Genomic DNA, 18,483 nt, shown 5'->3' with positions numbered 1-18,483 from the left:
GGGGGCAAATTAGTTAACTAGTCAAAATCCCTAACATATTTATTTAAAACAACTACACTTGAAACTAATTATTAAAAAGATCAATATTTTGGTTTTATAGCAAATTAAATGTATCCAATTCTAATTCCTTATTTTCCTCTATTAAGGCCCACATCTTGCAAAAATATTGTAACAATACCTTCCAGCCAAACAAACGTTCTCTCTCCAATTTACAATTATCTCAAAACAATTTTTTTTCTCACTCATCCAATTCCTTTCTTCTATTGTTCTTCAATTTTCATTCCCCCGTTTCTCTCTTTATATATGTGACGTTTTTTCGATTATTTTCATAAATTGATAAAAATCTCTCAAAAAATATTCACAACAATCTCATTGATTTTAGATATGTATCTTTTCTCGATTTTTATGTATTTTACTGACTGTTTAAACCTTTCAATATATTTGTTTGTATAATTGTTGAGTAAATCCTCTATTTTCGATTAGGGTTTTTGATAAGGAAAAACTCAAATTTTGTAATCTTATCTTCATTTTGTTTTCGTACTATGAATTGGATACAATTTTTGTAGTTCATAATATCATTTTGTTGGGATTCTGTGGGATACAACATATTTATGTATTTCTTCTATTTGTATGCCTATTAATTTTGTATTTATGTCATCAAATTGTAGATTGTATTCTTTTTGTCATTTTTCAGATTGTATTATTGTTTTGTGTATTAGTATATTTCTTAGATTGTATTCTTTTTGTCCTTTTCCAGATTGTATTCTTCGTTTGGTGTATTAGTATGTTACTCCTTCTGTCCCTAATTACTTATCCACTTTTGATTTGGTACACATATTAAGAAAACAATTAATGACATAGTGAGTTTACCATTTTACCCCTATTAATTATGAAATGGATGAAAAGTTCTACATTTTTCGAAGTAATTAGTCATTTAATTAAGGGTATAATAGGTAAAAAAAATTGTCCTTTCTTGATTTGTCAAAATGGACAAGTAATTAGGGACAACTATAAAAGAAAAAGTGGATAAGTAATTAGGGATAGAGGGAGTATTAAATTGTATTCTTTTTGTCTTTTTCCAGATTGTATTCTTGTTTTGTATTCTTAGACTGCATAATTGTTTCGTGTATTAGTATGTTATTAAATTATATTATTTTTATCTTTTCCCAGATTGTATTCTTATTTACTGATTGTATCCTAATATATTTAATATTCCAAAGAACCAGCTATGAAATAAAAGCATAAACTTTTGTTCATACAAAAAACCTATAATGGATGCCATCAATACCAAACTATAGTTAATTTATGTATTCATTATATAGGTATTCATGATATAATTTCATGTGCATTTTATTTTGTCGTATTCAAAACAACCGGCTACAAAATAGTAGCATGACCATTTATCCATACCAATTCCTACAAGGGATACAAAATTTTCTTTAAAATCTAAAAATAAACAGTCAAACGCAAGTTCATTTCATTCACAAAGAGTATTTTTATATTAAAATTTCGTATTCATACTAATTTTGTATCAAAATCAAATTTAAAATACAAAATGTCAAATACATACACAGATCCAACTACTTTTATCCAAAAAAAATAAAATCGAAACTTAAACAATACCTAGCAATTTTTTTATTTTCACTGATAATCTTGAAGTTTAAAAGAAATCGATGGAATTCAATTTGAAATATCAATCAGTTAATTCAACAGTTTTTTATCCAAATAAAATTGACGCAAATCAACAAAAACTCCACTTCAATTTCAATGGAGTTATTTGAAAATGGATATTGAAATTTTTTAGAAGAATGGTGAAAAGACGTTTGAATGAAGAAGAGAGAGATGACAGGACTCTAATAGTAACTGATTAGAGATTTTTGCATGTTTACCTTTTATGAAACATCTTCTCCCTTTATTTTCTCCATTCTATTGTTAAATATTTGTATTCTTTCAAATTAAATAAATACAAAAGTCATCCTTATAACAAACTAAAATATTGACATTTTAAATAAATATTGAAAGTGTTGACAAGGGGTACTATTAGATGCTAAAATATTGTTGTTTTGAAAAATTTTCCGTAGTGAAAGTTGATTATCATCTGAACAACCCCTCTTGTCATCTTATTATTTTAATTGATTTCACATCTAACAACTATCTATTGTTTGTCTCTACTTTTAAAGACTTGATGTGCTAATGTGATGTTCAAAGTCTTTTAAAAGGAAAAGTACTCCTCAACTTTACAATGTAGAGTTGATATAGAAAATAATAAACAGAAGCATGGGTACAAACCTGACAGTTGGGATAAAAAGTATCATCTTTACTTTTTTGTGAATAAACCCATATTTAATGAAGGGAAAGAGGACAAATATACCTTCGAATTATCATAAATGGTATGTCAATACTCTCTGTCATACTTTTAAGATATTGGTATCCGTACCGTCTAATTTTTGTGATGTATATATACCCTTTGGACTAACTGAGAGACACGTGTTTCAATCTTAAAGACCTGCCCGAAATTTATTTGAATTTTATCCATAACTTAAAACCCACTAGACTAATTAAAAGGAAAAACTACATATATGGGTCATAAAACCCAAAATAATTACAAGTTCATACCCAAATCCAAAGTAATTCATGAAATACTCTTTCTCTCATAAATAATTACAGCTCATACCTCTCATTATTAAGGTTGATAATTTTCGCTTAATTGATACTAAATCAGTTTCATATATTGTATTGATATCATTAAGGTTGATAATTTCGCTTAATTGATACTAAATCAGTATATATACATATATTGTATTGGTATCATTAATGTTTCTTATTCAAAAATTACTCATTAGTCAATGATACTATAAGAGTGTGTTTATATAGATATATATACTTATTTAATATCAATTAAGCGAAATTATCAGCCTTAAGGATACCAATATAGTATATGATACTGATTCAATATCAATTAAGCTAAATTATTATGAAAATATAGTGTAATTATTTAGTGGGGTATGCATGTAAAGGGGTATATATTTGTAATTATTTTGCTTTTATGGGGTATTTGTTTAGCTTCCCCTTTAACTTATTAGTAACTTTCAAATATGACAATAGTATGGACTTGATTAAGAGATCTATAGCTATAGCTTGATTAATTATGATTTGTAGCTACATGTTAAAAAGAGGAGAGAAGAGACCGGGATATGAGAGATGTGATTGAAATTTGAAAAAGAGAGAGGGGATAAATACATGTTGTATCATGTTGTATCACGAATACAATTGTTTTGTATCAACAAATATAATTGCATCGAGTTGTTCAGATTGTATCAACTAATATAATTATATCAAGTGTATATGTTTCTTGTGTATTCACTATGCATCAAGTGTATCAATGAATACAATTGTATGTTCTTGTGTATTGACTCTGCATCAAATGTATCAACGAGTACAATTATATAGAGTGTATATGCTCCTTATGTATTCATTCTGCATCAGGTGTATCAATTAATACAATTTGTATCAACATGTACAATTGTATCAAGTCGTATCAACATGTACAATTGTATCTTCCTTAAAACCTTTTCTGTACCAACGAAATTCCTAAGATCTGCAAAGTATATGGATGTAAAACTGAAATATAAAAAAGCATACATCAGGACAAAAGGCAAAAGAGTATTTCTTAACATGATCAAGAGATCGCAAATAGAACTCAAAAGGAAACTGTTTTCTTAGTTAATGGACATTATATATATATATAAAACCCGTGGGAACACAATTCCATCACATCAACAACATATACCCAGTATAGTCCCACAACTGGAGTCTGAAAAAGTATAGTGTATGCCCTCATAGAGGTAGAAAGGTTGTTTCCGAAAGACCCTAGGCAAATCAAAGTATTCATGAAAAAGAAAATATGAGAATGAAGAAAGACATGTCAAATAATAAGGGAATAAGCAGTACGGAGCATCCAGAGAAAGGAAACAATAACAACAAAATAATGCAGTAACTAAAAGAAAATACATGCATACGGGATAATACTACGATATACACGGTGATCCTAAGCTCCCACCAAGCCTAAACCCGCCGAAAAGCGAGTCAGAGCTCAACGACTTACTAACCTTCTACCCTCCACCACATCAAATATGAGAAACGATATGATTCAACTACAAAGAGGAAATGAAACTCGGATAGTCAACAAGGGAAAAAGGAGCCAAGTGCAAGATAACCCACAGTATACATATTAACAACTTCAGCAAACATCATTATTTCATCGTGCATTACAAAGCATATTTTTATAAGAAAGGGCAATAACTGTCAACTCAGAGTAGAGAGAACAATACAATTAGCCCATTTCTACTTTAAAATCTACCGCAATTTTGTGACATATGAAGGAATAAACCAAAGAAAAGTACATAGAAGTACACAGGAAGAAGAGACCATCTCATTCTTCAGCGGCACTCGCAGCACTTAAATCCACATTGAGGTCCAGAACCTGAAAGAAGACAATTGAGTCAACCTCTGTTAGGTACTCTAGATTCAAAAAATACATCCTTCACAGAGTACACATAACAGTCTTTACACCCTTCCCTTTTCAAGGAAGGGTGGAGGGAAAAAGAGTTGAAGGTGACAATGTATACTAATTGAAAGTTCTATTTGATGTAAAAGAGGCAAAACTCCAATATCAGATGTCTTGAGCAAGTTATTCCAATATAACCGCCTTCAGAAAGTAAAAGTATCGTGCTAAAAAATATCCCCCAGGATCCTATTTTCTTCTAAATATACAGCTGGTACAATAACCACTCTACCTAGACTCGCATCTCACATTCTCACCTCATAAACAGAGACATTGAAACGGACAAGATTTAATGAGCCATCAGTGATAGGTTATTAAGATCAAAAAATCCAGGATCAAAGAAATAACTAACTGTACACCATCACAGTATGTATGCTACTCATGATTGAGATATGGAGGGGAAAAGGAAAAGGAAGGGAGGGGGAGCATTTACAAGAAATTAGCAATGCCATTATAAACCTTCAATCTACAACTTTATCATCAGAAGTGAGCCTTGACCTCACTTGATATAGCAATTTGTCATATCACTGTCAGAAAGAAACTATTTATCAAGGATTCAGCTAAGAGTGTTCAACCAACCGCATTCCCTCTTAACGCTTTAGCAAGTTCAATGTCTGCCAGAATATGCAACATGGACCAAAATGAAAACATACCTTTCCAGTTATCAATGTATACATATTGAGGACATCATCAACAGTCGATTCAAAGTGAGTAGTAGCATCATAGCTCTGTTCAAGAAAAAAGCTGGCCATGTCATGCTAGGAAGACTTTATGACAATCAGAGTTATAAGTGACTCAAAGAGAGACTCACAGTAGAAATAAAACAATTATCTAAAGAGGGCTCATTGACAGGTTCAAATCTGTCGTATGCTTCAAAGAAGATCTCATCGACTTGTCCTAGAAGATCAATGCCAGGCTTCAGTTCACTCTCCGGATTATCAGTTTCTGCCTCTGTTGAGACAAATGCAACAAATTTTCCCTTTGGAGCAACATTATGAGTGTAAGAACAACAGAACAGGTACCTGAAGATCCAAACACAATCTAGTAAGAAGAGATTCCCTCTAATATCCAAAATGTTAAGAGTTCTTTGCAAAACCAAGTCAGCACAACTAACATTTTCAAGGACAGAAAGCTTCTCCAGGAGCATTTATAAAGTAGAATTAGTATTGATACTAATGGCAATCAGCAATAAGACAATCTCTCAGATCTGCAAACTGCTTAGTATAATGTTCATAGTTCTTTGCATTAGTTGTTAGTACAACGGTAAACCAAAACTCCAAGCAATGATTCATTACTTGTAGAATATTAGTGGATAGAATAACTAGTTAGCAGCCATGTATTTGTAATCCATGTTTCTACTACTCAAGGAAGCTCATTACAGTTGGTATAGATCAACAATGCACAAAAGCAGATCTTGTTTATAGTCCACGGCTCGTTCTAGATCCTGAATAAAAATACAATAAATACTTGAAATCAACTTAATAAAACACTAGTAATGTTCCATTTACCAACAAGTGTCGTCCCCAACCAATTTCCCCACCTAGTACCTAACGATCTGAACCCAAAAGTAGATAGAATAAATTTGTAGCTTTTTATTGAATTTTCTTTTTTTCTATGACAAGGGGAAACCTGCCGCCGCTACCATTTGGGTGTGTACAAGGTAAAACCCCCGCTCCTATGCAACAACTTGCAAACCACACAAGAGAGGTAACCCATACTAGGCAAACTCAAGCTCAGTGTGATGAGCTTGACCCAGAAGGCAAACCCCTTGCTTTCACTGGCAAGGGGTTTCGAACTTGAGACTTCCAACATGGAAGTCCCAAGCCCAAACCACTAGGCCACCCCGAAGGATGCTTTATATTGAAATTTGAAACATAAGAAAGCTGAAACCGGGCCATTCCCAGCCAAGTTTTAATTGTTTAGTATCCACTCATAAATAAATTAACCATGTCAAGCTCACCCAAAATATCATTTTACCTATAATGGCACAGAAAGATATTATCCAATTCCACAACAATATATGCAGAAGATGGGAAGGAGTTACACTGTCAGATCTATCAAGAAAAGGAATGTGCCGAAGCCAACGTACTCCAAAACTTTTTTTTTTCGAAAACTTGAGCTAAATACCAAAATAAATATGATGGGAACAATCAAACAACCCACCCCCATCCTTGATAATAAATTAAAGCAGACAAAAGAAGATATCAAGTCAAGGGAATCAGTCGTCAAAAAATGATAGGAGCTTTGAGATGCTGAAGAAAACAGTATCAGAATGTGAGAGAACGAACTTGGTTGTTTGGATTGGCTTAAAAGTTGGTCAAACCTACTTTTAAGTCTCTGAAAGTATTAGGCAAATATAAAAATAACTTAAAATAAGTAAAAAAAAATGGCTTAGGAAGTGTTTGACAATGTCAAAAATAACTTAAAATAAGTTTAAAAAATGACTTAAAATAAGTTAAAAACCAAATGTAGGCTTTCCCCAACTTTTTATTTTTTGACTTAATAGTCATTTAAGTTTGACTTTTTATTTTTTGACTTAAAAAGTCAATCAAAACGGGCTCTAAAAGTTCGCTATGGTAACTTGGAGTGCATCATCATGAAACTGAAAATCTTTCAAATATCAAAAACTATAACATAACATGATATATCATAAAGAAAGCAAGGAGCGAAAGCCATGGCAAATGTTGCACATATGCTAAGAACTTTGAATATGAGATCATTATAGTTGAGTATAGAGAAATTTAAAAATGCAACTAGAAAAGTAGTCTTTTTTTTTTTATAAAGGTAAAGTTGTATTCCTCAGCAATGAGGGTATGCTGGCAATCATCAAAAAGATTTACATCAGTGACCCAAAAAAGACCAACTCAAGAAATTGCTACTGAACTTATAAAGAAGAGAAAAAATTTAAAATCTGTTCAGCATCCTCTATACCCTCCTTAGGGCTGGCAAGGGGATGGGGACGCCTTGGCCGGGGGATAAAAATTCGTCACATCCTGTCCCACTATATATACGGGATGGGACGGGACGTGGGATTTTTATATATGTTTATTTATTTGTATTGAAATTATATGTTATTGAATAACATTTTTAGTTTTCAATAACATTTTTAGCTAATAAAAAATGCTTAAGTTTTCAAATTAGTATTTTAAAAGAATTTAACTTGAAATACTGACGTAGTCTTTTGTTTTGATTTAATACAAAAAAAATAAAATATTAGAAGTTACAAATATTAGTGGAGTTAGTATTTTAAAATTAAAATGCAAGACAATAGTTATATAAAAAAAGACTTCAAATTTATTCAATAAAATCTAATTGCAACTTAGAAGTTACAAATATTAGTGGAGTAACTAATCTACGCAGCCACCCTCTAGGAAGGGTTCTGTTTCAATAAGTTCTCATATGTAAAACTAATATTACATGAGTAACTAATTTACGCAGCCACCTTCGAGGAAGGGTTCTGTTTCAATTAGTTCTCGGATGTAATCTAATATTTGTATTCTCCTTTAAAATTCAATTCTAATTGTCGCATCATATCGACGGTAACATCCTCCGGTGTTGGCAAACTTGCTAGAAACTCTTGCGACTCTAATTCATCATCACTAGATCCAATTACCGCATTAATCCAAACTTCTTGTTTGGAACTTAACTTTGGCAAATTATAATTCCTCCTCTCGGCGTTGACCCAGTCTCTAAATAAAACTGATGTTTCCAAACTTTCTTCCGCCAATGAATGTCTATGATCGCCAAGTTGAAACTTTGCTGCACTAAAAGCAGCCTCTGATGAAGCTTGAATAGCTAGAACATCACGAACCATTTTGCTCAAAATTGGAAATGCAACGCTCCACCTCCTCCACCATGCTAATAATTCTTCATTGCCATCTTCGTCTTCCACTGTTTCTAAAGATTGATTAAGATATTCTTCAAAATCATCACGGTTAGTAGAATTAAGACCAAGAAAACCTCGCATATAACTTGAAATTCGAGTTTTACTCTGAGGATTAGAAGTTTGACCAACTTCTCCTCCTGTAGTTCTATATTTTTCATACAAAATTTTTGCTTCTACTTTTATGCTAGACTAACACATTTCACAAGTTGGATTTTTTTCCGGTAAAATTTCTAAAGTATTATAAAAAGTGTCAACAAGTCCCTGCACACCTCGTAATTTATAGTTAGGATGAAGTAAAGTAGCAGTTAAAAAAATTTGAGGAATAGGAAAAAAAATATTTTTAAAATTTTTCAATCATACATTCAATTGCAACTCTAAATTTTTCATTTTTTTTGTATTTAGAAAATTGAATTGAAATAGCACAAATATTTATTAATACTGATGAAATAGTAGGATAATAAACTTCAGAAAACATGGTTGTAGCATCATAAAAAAGTCTTAAAAATTCTATTAGTTCATTAGTTTCTTTCCAATCTTCTTCACAAATTCTCTCTAATGGGTCAGAGCATTAAACACCATTTGTATGGGTCCTTTATATTCGTAAGCAACTGAAAACATTTCGTAAAAAGAATTCCACCTTGTTTTAATATGTCTTGGTGGCAAATCACATAGTACACAACGCTCATTAAATTCCCTATTGTAGGAAAACTCTATTGTTATTTGTAATAAGTGTAAGCAACCTTTTAAACATAAACAAGGTGGAGGTCAAGGTGGGACGGGGGGCTTAAATAGACATTTGTTATCTTGTGTGCCGATTCAATATAAAGAAGTTAAATCATTAGCCGATAGAAAAAAAAGAATTCCAGCTAATGATTTTGATATTAATGTTAATGAATCAGTAGGGCTTCTAACATGGTTCAAGGAACATTAGATCCTTCTAACCCCGGTGGTCCACTAACACAACGTAAATATACTAAGGAAAGAGATTGCGAAAATTTAGCTAAAATGGTTTCTGTTTGTGGTTTGCCTTATAGTTTTCCTTCACATCCCGATTTTATTGAATATATTCAACAAACTTATAATCCTACTTATAGAGGTTTTTCAAGAAATACTGTTAAATCTGATGTTTTTGTATATCAAGGTAAACATTGTCAATATCTTCGTTGTATATTTAGCATATTAGATTGTAGAGTGTCTATAACTTCGGACATGGGTCGTAGTGTTAATGGACGTGATTATTTAACTGTTACAGCACATTGGATTGATCATAACTGGAATTTGCAAAAAAAAATCTCAAGTTATAAAAAATGTGTAGAGAAAAAAACTGGTGCATATTTAGCTTCAAATATCTAGATTATTACATGCTTATAGATAAAGTAATGTCTGTCGCATTAGATAATGCATCTAATAATACAAACGCTGCTAGTATGTTAAAAACTAGATTATGTCCAATTGATGTTAATTCTTTTCATGTTAGATGTGTTGCACATGTATTAAATTTAGTTGTACAAGATGATATTTCATTAATTAAATATGGTTGTATGAAAATTGAATATGTTGTTGCCTGGATTTTTTATGCTTATAGAGCTGCTAGAATTAGGGAATTTAATGAGCGTTGTGTACTATGTGATTTGCCACCAAGACATATTAAAACAAGGTGGAATTCTTTTTACGAAATGTTTTCAGTTGCTTACGAATATAAAGGACCCATACAAATGGTGTTTAATGCTCTGACCCATTAGAGAGAATTTGTGAAGAAGATTGGGAAGAAACTAATGAACTAATAGAATTTTTAAGACTTTTTTATGATGCTCCAACCATGTTTTCTGAAGTTTATTATCCTACTATTTCATCAGTATTAATAAATATTTGTGCTATTTCAATTCAATTTTCTAAATACAAAAAAATTGAAAAATTTAGAGTTGCAATTGAATGTATGATTGAAAAATTTTAAAAATATTTTTTTCCTATTCCTCAAATTTTTTTAACTGCTACTTTACTTCATCCTAACTATAAATTACGAGGTGTGCAGGGACTTGTTGACACTTTTTATAATACTTTAGAAATTTTACCGGAAAAAAATCCAACTTGTGAAATGTGTTAGTCTAGCATAAAAGTAGAAGCAAAAATTTTGTATGAAAAATATAGAACTACAGGAGGAGAAGTTGGTCAAACTTCTAATCCTCAGAGTAAAACTCGAATTTCAAGTTATATGCGAGGTTTTCTTGGTCTTAATTCTACTAACCGTGATGATTTTGAAGAATATCTTAATCAATCTTTAGAAACAGTGGAAGACGAAGATGGCAATGAAGAATTATTAGCATGGTGGAGGAGGTGGAGCGTTGCATTTCCAATTTTGAGCAAAATGGTTCGTGATGTTCTAGCTATTCAAGCTTCATCAGAGGCTGCTTTTAGTGCAGCAAAGTTTCAACTTGGCGATCATAGACATTCATTGGCGGAAGAAAGTTTGGAAACATCAGTTTTATTTAGAGACTGGGTCAACGCCGAGAGGAGGAATTATAATTTGCCAAAGTTAAGTTCCAAACAAGAAGTTTGGATTAATGCGGTAATTGGATCTAGTGATGATGAATTAGAGTCGCAAGAGTTTCTAGCAAGTTTGCCAACACCGGAGGATGTTACCGTCGATATGATGCGACAATTAGAATTGAATTTTAAAGGAGAATACAAATATTAGATTACATCCGAGAACTAATTGAAACAGAACCCTTCCTCGAAGGTGGCTGCGTAAATTAGTTACTCATGTAATATTAGTTTTACATATGAGAACTTATTGAAACAGAACCCTTCCTAGAGGGTGGCTGCGTAGATTAGTTACTCCACTAATATTTGTAACTTCTAAGTTGCAATTAGATTTTATTGAATAAATTTGAAGTCTTTTTTTATATAACTATTGTCTTGCATTTTAATTTTAAAATACTAACTCCACTAATATTTGTAACTTCTAATATTTTATTTTTTTTGTATTAAATCAAAACAAAAGACTACGTCAGTATTTCAAGTTAAATTCTTTTAAAATACTAATTTGAAAACTTAAGCATTTTTTATTAGCTAAAAATGTTATTGAAAACTAAAAATGTTATTCAATAACATATAATTTCAATACAAATAAATAAACATATATAAAAATCCCACGTCCCGTCCCACCAAACCCCGTCCCATCCCGTATATATAGTGGGACGGGATGGGACGAATTTTTATCCCCCCAATCCCGGCCAAGGCGTCCCCTGTCCCATCTCGTCCCCCAGTCCCCGTCCCCTTGCCACCCCTAATCCCGGAGTCCCCCAACCCGCGACAATTGACGGGACTGGGTCCGGCGAGCCGGTTCTCGAACCGGTCGCGGGCCAACCCGGTCCCCCTACCAGCCCTAACCATCCTCTTTACACCAAAAAAAGAAAGTCTTCATACAACGCCATTTGATCTTTTGCACTGATTCTGCAGTATTTTCCATACACCTCTTGTTTTTTTCTCTCCAAATAGTCCACCATATACAAGAGGGTATCATGCTCCACCATTTCTTCTGGCTCTTACTCCCCCCTCTTCTCACCCAGACTAGAAAGGTAGTCTTTCATCCACTCCAAGGAAAATTTAATATAAAAAAATCTGGTCTAGTTAATATTTTAAAAACTCTCTTTTGTTATTTCAATGAGAAGTGTTCTTGCAACCGAGGGTAAGGTAAAAAGTGATGACTTTGAAACTGAACAATTTTTACCAAGTTAAATAAAGCTTAACCAGGAAATAATACACCAGCAAGAAGAAGGTTCAAACAAGTTTAATGACAGATAAATTTTATCTCAAGAGCGAGCTTTGTTTTCAAGTCATTTGGTTAGCATTTAGCTCTACCATGAGTTGCAGGAAAAGAAGAAAATTGCAGCATACTGGAGAACTTACAAATCAGATTTACGCCCCAATTGTTTTTGGGGTAAAATAATTTGCACTGAGTGAGAATCATTGGTATTTGGAATTGGGTGGCCCATAATAGCAATAGCTCTTGCAACTTTTCCAACCTTTCTAACCTGCAACAATATGCTCTGGGTTTATTAATTAATCAAAACCACTTAAAACAATTATGGCAGACATTCCAATAGTAGGTAGTTTGACATCTCCTAAGCAACATTGTCCATGACTGTGATTTACATGGAGAATGGCCTTTCCTTTTTTGACAAGTCAAAAAATTTCATTCAACACCAAATTGGTGTAAGAATTATGCGCAAGATGTGTACGTGACTCTACTTGAGTTATCCGTTGTCTTCCACCAAGTTATATCAAAACCTTCCGTATCACATGGTATTTTCTCCTTGTACTAATAATGACCGAATTCAAAGTGAAATAAGACAAGCTGGCTCTATTATATTTAAGAAGTCATTAAAGTTATCAGCTAGAGCATTTATTACCTTGTTGGTCAAGTAAGAAGGATTACATACAACTTTCTTGCACTTAGCTGTCTCTCCTTCTGAAGTGACACCACAGACCTTTCCTTCTTCATCAAACTCTACCTGGAATTTGAGACATTGTTTTGAGGACATAACATGAAATTAAAGATACCTTTTATACTCGGCCAAAACAAGAAATATAAACTTTACCTTGCATTCAGGTTTGTTCAGCATATAGGTCCCACCATACACAGCACTAAGTCGAGCAAATGCCTAAGTTAAGAAAAATGCATACCAAATCGAAATGATTCAATCTAAAAAAGAAAAGCTAATAAGTTCAAGAACCTTTTAAGATGATGGAGGATGACATAATAACAAAAGCAGAATATACCTGGGGAAGCTCTCCTAATCCATATAAAGGGTAGATATATGGTGATCCTCCTTGAAAACGTGCAAGAGACTCAGCATACAGCTATCACATTACATGAAACAAAAGTTAGAGATAAGCACATGGAACTTTAAACACCACTAGCTGGAGAATTTAATTTGGTTCACCTTCATCCTCTTCACTGTATCCAGTGCAGGTTTGTCTAAGTAACGGTCATCTCTGTGTAATGCCAATGCATGACCAATGAAGTCCACAGTGTTTTCATCAAGACCATATTTTCTGATAAAAAGAAGAATCATCATAAGCCCCAGTTTCTATAAATAGATAACAATTTATTATTATAGGCAATGCCGACCAACACATTTTGACGCCAACTTCTACCAACTGACAATTTCCAAACATAAAAAATCATTAAGAAATCACATAGAAAGTTCAAATATTAGAACTTCAACAATTTCTTATCTTCTAACCATCAGATACCCTAACCACTATAGACTTCAACAATGTCTTATCTTCTAACCATCAGATACCCTCACCACTATAGAAGCATGATAAGAAAAATGAACCTCGAAAACTCAACCACAAAAACTAGCTCATGATGTAAGGATTGATAAAACTATATTAAGGAAACAACAGTCAATTCCCTCAACTAATGTGGAACACACACTAAGAAAGCACAAGACAAACCACATATTTCATAGGCACCTTCCATTGATTTACTCAGTAGTTTCTCTTTTTCTATTTTTGATACCAAATTTTACTTGCTTGTTTCTTCTAACATAACTCTTAATAACAGGTAAAAAAGACAAAATCTAAGAGAATTTAACAACGATTATCTCTGATATGAAAAGCCTCAACTAACATATGAAAAGAAATAAGAGGAATAGAAAGTTCAAGTCAGGAGCATACGTGATAAGCTCTCTTGCTGTCACTCTTGTTAGATCCAGCCCTCATGTGTCTTTGGATCACTCTCCTTATAATCCTGAACATAGATGATGAACTTCCGAGCACGGCGTTTCTCAAAAATGCCCATTAAAGGAGATTTAAGTGCCTCCATATCAGTGGCAGGCACCTTGTGGACCTATTTTATCAAGTAAATGAGAACTTAAGGTTAGAGCAAAGAATAATCTTGAAACTAAAAGCTGACACCTTGCAACAGCACCAAAAGAGAGAAGTGTACCTTTCCTTTATTATACACAAAGCTGCCATCAACAGCTTTGAAGTATAAATATTTTGTGACATCGGTGTGGATTAGAACTCGTACAAGTGCATCATTAGCCATAATGAACTGCTCCAGCCAATAAGTTAGAACACCACCAGTACATTATCAAAGGATTTCCATTAAGCAGATTGTCAAAAAAAGGAAAAAGGAAAACCTTAGGTATCATGTCAACATTATAATCTCTGCTAGAACCCAATTGAGTTGGAGGCTTGTCACTTCCCCTGAACCTCTTCCAGAGCTGGAAAGCAGAAAACTCAATCAGACAGATTTCAGAAACAGAATGTAACAATTGTTAACTATTAGAGGAACCCTACCTGGACAAGATTGAGAGATGTCGATTCTCCTCCATAGTAGTCATTCCTGTCCATGTGCAGGACCTATAGAGTGTGAAGCATATCTCTTAGTAAAAAAACTAAAAAAGACATCAAGAGAAAAAGATAAATAGCATTCATAGAGTTTATCCCCCATTATTTCTATATATTGACATCCATGCATACAAATTATTTGGAATTTTGGACTAAAATTATCCGTTATGTAAGGGAGTTGTTCATTTTGGTCCTTCAAATATAATCTGAGCATTTTTAATCTCTTAAATTTGCTCAAGTGGAGCAGTTTTGGTCTCCCTAACATGACAATGTTAAAAACTAACAGCAAGAACAAACTTTTGTCTCTTTCTCAATTGATGCACATTTTATTTCTTCATTCTTATGATTAATGTAGTAGTAGCTATTTATATCAGAAGACAATCTTTAGAATGCAACAATCTGTCCCACTCAAAAATACTAACCATTTTTCCTTAAAGGGCAGTAAAATGGCCTAAGGTGTGACACCGATAACACAACCTTAGAAAAGGAGAACGAGTTTGTCTAATGGGTTTTATATTTTACAAGTCACGTCAGTGTTGCATGGGTTTAAAACCATTACTTTTAAACAGGTTCTGTTAAGCAGATCAAAAAGTCACTTTAGCAAAGTTAAAAATGTTCAGAACCAAAATGAACCTACTCCCATAGATAAGTGACAATTTCAGCCCAAAACTCAAATTAGGCTCAGCCCAAAAAAATTTACATCACAGAGCTACATACAACTGAGTAGGCTCAGCAACCCAAAAAAGAAAACCTATTGTCCTATCTCACCTTACAAGGATCCTAAGATGTCTACAGTTGCTACAGGGTTATCTTTATAATCTAAACTACACCAATAACAAAAAGTGATAATGTAGTTCATTTTAATCCTATGCAAAGGATTACTAATACTTTCATAACATCTTGAATTTCTCTTCTTCTAAATGGTCCACCATATCACTGCTGGGACAATTCTCCATCTGTTTTTGTCTGTGCTACCACTCACTTCATAGTTCCAGCTTACTAGAGCCTGATCTGCAATTTTAGGCATAGTCCACCTTATGCCTCTGAAACTAGTAAACAGGTTCCATAGTTGGCTAACCACTTTACAGTGTAAAAATAGATGGTTGATTGTCTCTGCCGTTTGCTAACAAAAAAAAGCATCTTGGACACATTTGTATGCCCCTCTTCATGAGGTTTTCTTGAGTTAGAGCAACCTCTTTCACTACCAGCCAAGTGAAGACTACCACTTCGTAGGGAATTTTCACTTTCCATATAAGCTTCAAGGGTAAGAAACTGATTTGAGACCCCATCTGATTCAAACTCTTATAAGTAGAGCCGACTCTTTTCTTCTTCAAATTTCTTCTTCCTCTGTATCTTTCTCCTTCTTCTTCTTCAGACTTCAGAATTACTTCTACCTCTATTTTGTCTTCATTGAAGTTCTAGACTTTTGGTATGTACTATCTATTTCAGTTTTCGAATTGAAATATTTGTGAATTAGTTATTGCTAATTTGCTATTGAGATTTTGATTATTTATATATACAATTAATTTTGGTATTAAATGACGCTGCACTTCAGAAAGGCAAGCGCCTCACCGCTCACCTTGCCTTATGGAGAGGCAGACCCTTGTCGCCTTTTGCCGTCCAAAACTGATGTATAGATATTGATATTTACCCGCCTCTACGGGAGGTGGGTGGGGATCAAGAACGGGAGGTGGGTGGGGATCAAGAGAAGGAAGGCCGGGCATGTCTCTTTCAATTCAGCAAAATGGATGGCATGTAGCAATTTCGATCAGATTAAGAACTTAAATCAAAATACTTAATAGCATGGCAATACATTCATACAAAACTTCTACCCTGAGCACACACAATCGAAATCAACAAGTGGACTTGAAATCATAGATCCATTTTGTGATCCACACGACTCAGACAAGAATCCTATATATTACCCACCCAGTGTTGTTCTAATTGAATTTCAAAGATTTTTAATCCCTTAACTTTCTTAAAGTGGAGCACTTTTGGTCTCCCTAACATAACAATGATAAATCAAACAGCAAGAACAAACTTTTTAACAGATTTCAACTGACAATGTTATCTCTTTCTCGATTGATGCACATTTTATTTCTTCTTGCCTTCTTCATTTCTTACGATTAATATAGTAGTAGCTATTTATATAAGAAGACAATACTTCAGAACACAACAATATGTCCCACTCGAAAATAGAAATCATATTTCCTTAAAGGGCAATAAAATGGCCTAAGGTGCGACAACACAACCTCAGAAAATGAGAATGAGTTTGTCTGATGGGTTTTATATTTTACAAGTCACATGGGTTTAAAACCGTTACTTTTAAACGAGTTCTGTTAAGGAGATCAAAAATCACTTAAGCAAGGTTAGGGATTAAAAGTGCTCAGGTTATATTTGAAAGACGAAAAATGAACCTACTCCCCTAGGGATAATTTTAGCCCAAAACTCAAATTATTTGGTCTGCTGTTTTATTACTTGTACCTCACACACAAACAATTAAGACAAATTCCAAACATTTCCCAAAAGCAGCAAGTTTTGATAGAAGTTTTAACTTGCATAGACTTAGGGTTTAGTTGATGGGTTTCAAGTAAGAACAAGTAAAACTCATTGAACAAGGGATTCTACTTATAACAAGTGATGAAGCAAACTACTGGATCAATTATCAAATTAACACAAAATCGCAGCAGATAGACAGTCACGAAAGCAAGTAACCGATCTCGATGTAATCAAAAGCTATATATAAAGCTAAGTCAAGGAAAAGTAGTTAAAGTGAAGAGAAAAACCTTAAGACCATCAACAGAGAGAAGACCACTGAGGATACATTCCTTGAGGCCAGTGCCAAGCACAATAACATCATACTCTTCATCCATCTTTTTCTTACATGGAAAATTCGATCTATGTTCTTACACATATCAGCGCCAAAGAGAGGAGTAGAGTTATAAAATGGTAAGAGACGAAAACAAGTATGCTTTGATGATAATTGATGATGAAACGCCAGCAAAAGGGTTATGTCAACTTTTTTTATTTATTTAGTCAAAAAAAAAAAAAAATGTTAGAAAGTGTTGTGAACATGTGGATGTCTTGATATAGTATGTGGATAGTGTGTGTATTGTAATGTTGTAAGTGTGAAATTATGGTGTACAGTTTGTGCAAAGTAATGGATGGCTTGTTTATGCCATTCATTGTCTCCTGTACATGGCCTATAAAAAGGCTTATTACTTCATTTGAAGGGATAACCAAGAAGTAATAGATATAGTACATTCGCTCTCTATTGTTCTTCCTTTTAGTTTTATTACGTTATTTATTTTATAACACGTTATCAGCACAAGACTCTGCTTACTCGAGCTACTCTAAATAGATAAAAAGGGTAAGGATTTATTTTTTCTAAAAATATCTACTATTTCTAAACTTGAATTTGTTGCCTTGGATATATCGGGTAAAGAATACTCGTCATGGATACTAGACGTTGAAATCCACCTGGATGCGGTGGGTCTGGGAGACACCTTCAAAGGTACTAATAAGTCATCTAGTCATTATTATTCATCTTTTGAATGGGCTCAACATTATCTTCAGTGATAAAGTTTGCTTCTGGATTATTATCACCTTTTTTTCAAGAATGCTTGATAGAGCTGAATGAGACGCTTAGATGATCGACAGGTACGTT

At 33.3% G+C, this 18,483-nt stretch overlaps 1 protein-coding gene across 1 annotated transcript; it reads right to left on the bottom strand.

The window, feature by feature from the left end:
- Nucleotides 1-4,391: 4,391 nt before the first annotated feature.
- On the bottom strand, nt 4,392-17,750 carry LOC125823554 (guanosine nucleotide diphosphate dissociation inhibitor 1-like). Its single transcript, XM_049502915.1, is given in 14 exon segments — nt 4,392-4,483; nt 5,218-5,292; nt 5,376-5,586; nt 12,360-12,484; nt 12,863-12,964; nt 13,052-13,114; nt 13,233-13,313; nt 13,397-13,508; nt 14,139-14,175; nt 14,178-14,310; nt 14,410-14,517; nt 14,606-14,689; nt 14,766-14,828; nt 17,603-17,750. Coding segments are annotated over 14 exon segments (1,332 nt in total). The 5' UTR covers nt 17,690-17,750; the 3' UTR covers nt 4,392-4,432.
- Between the last annotated feature and the right edge of the window lie 733 nt (nt 17,751-18,483).

The sequence above is a fragment of the Solanum verrucosum genome, unplaced genomic scaffold, assembly GCF_900185275.1.
Source record: "Solanum verrucosum unplaced genomic scaffold, falcon-dt-bn FXZP01000012.1, whole genome shotgun sequence".
In the NCBI taxonomy this organism is placed as follows: Eukaryota; Viridiplantae; Streptophyta; class Magnoliopsida; order Solanales; family Solanaceae; genus Solanum; species Solanum verrucosum.
The sequence above is the reverse complement of the archived record's forward strand: the minus strand, read 5'-3'. Positions and strand labels throughout refer to the sequence as shown.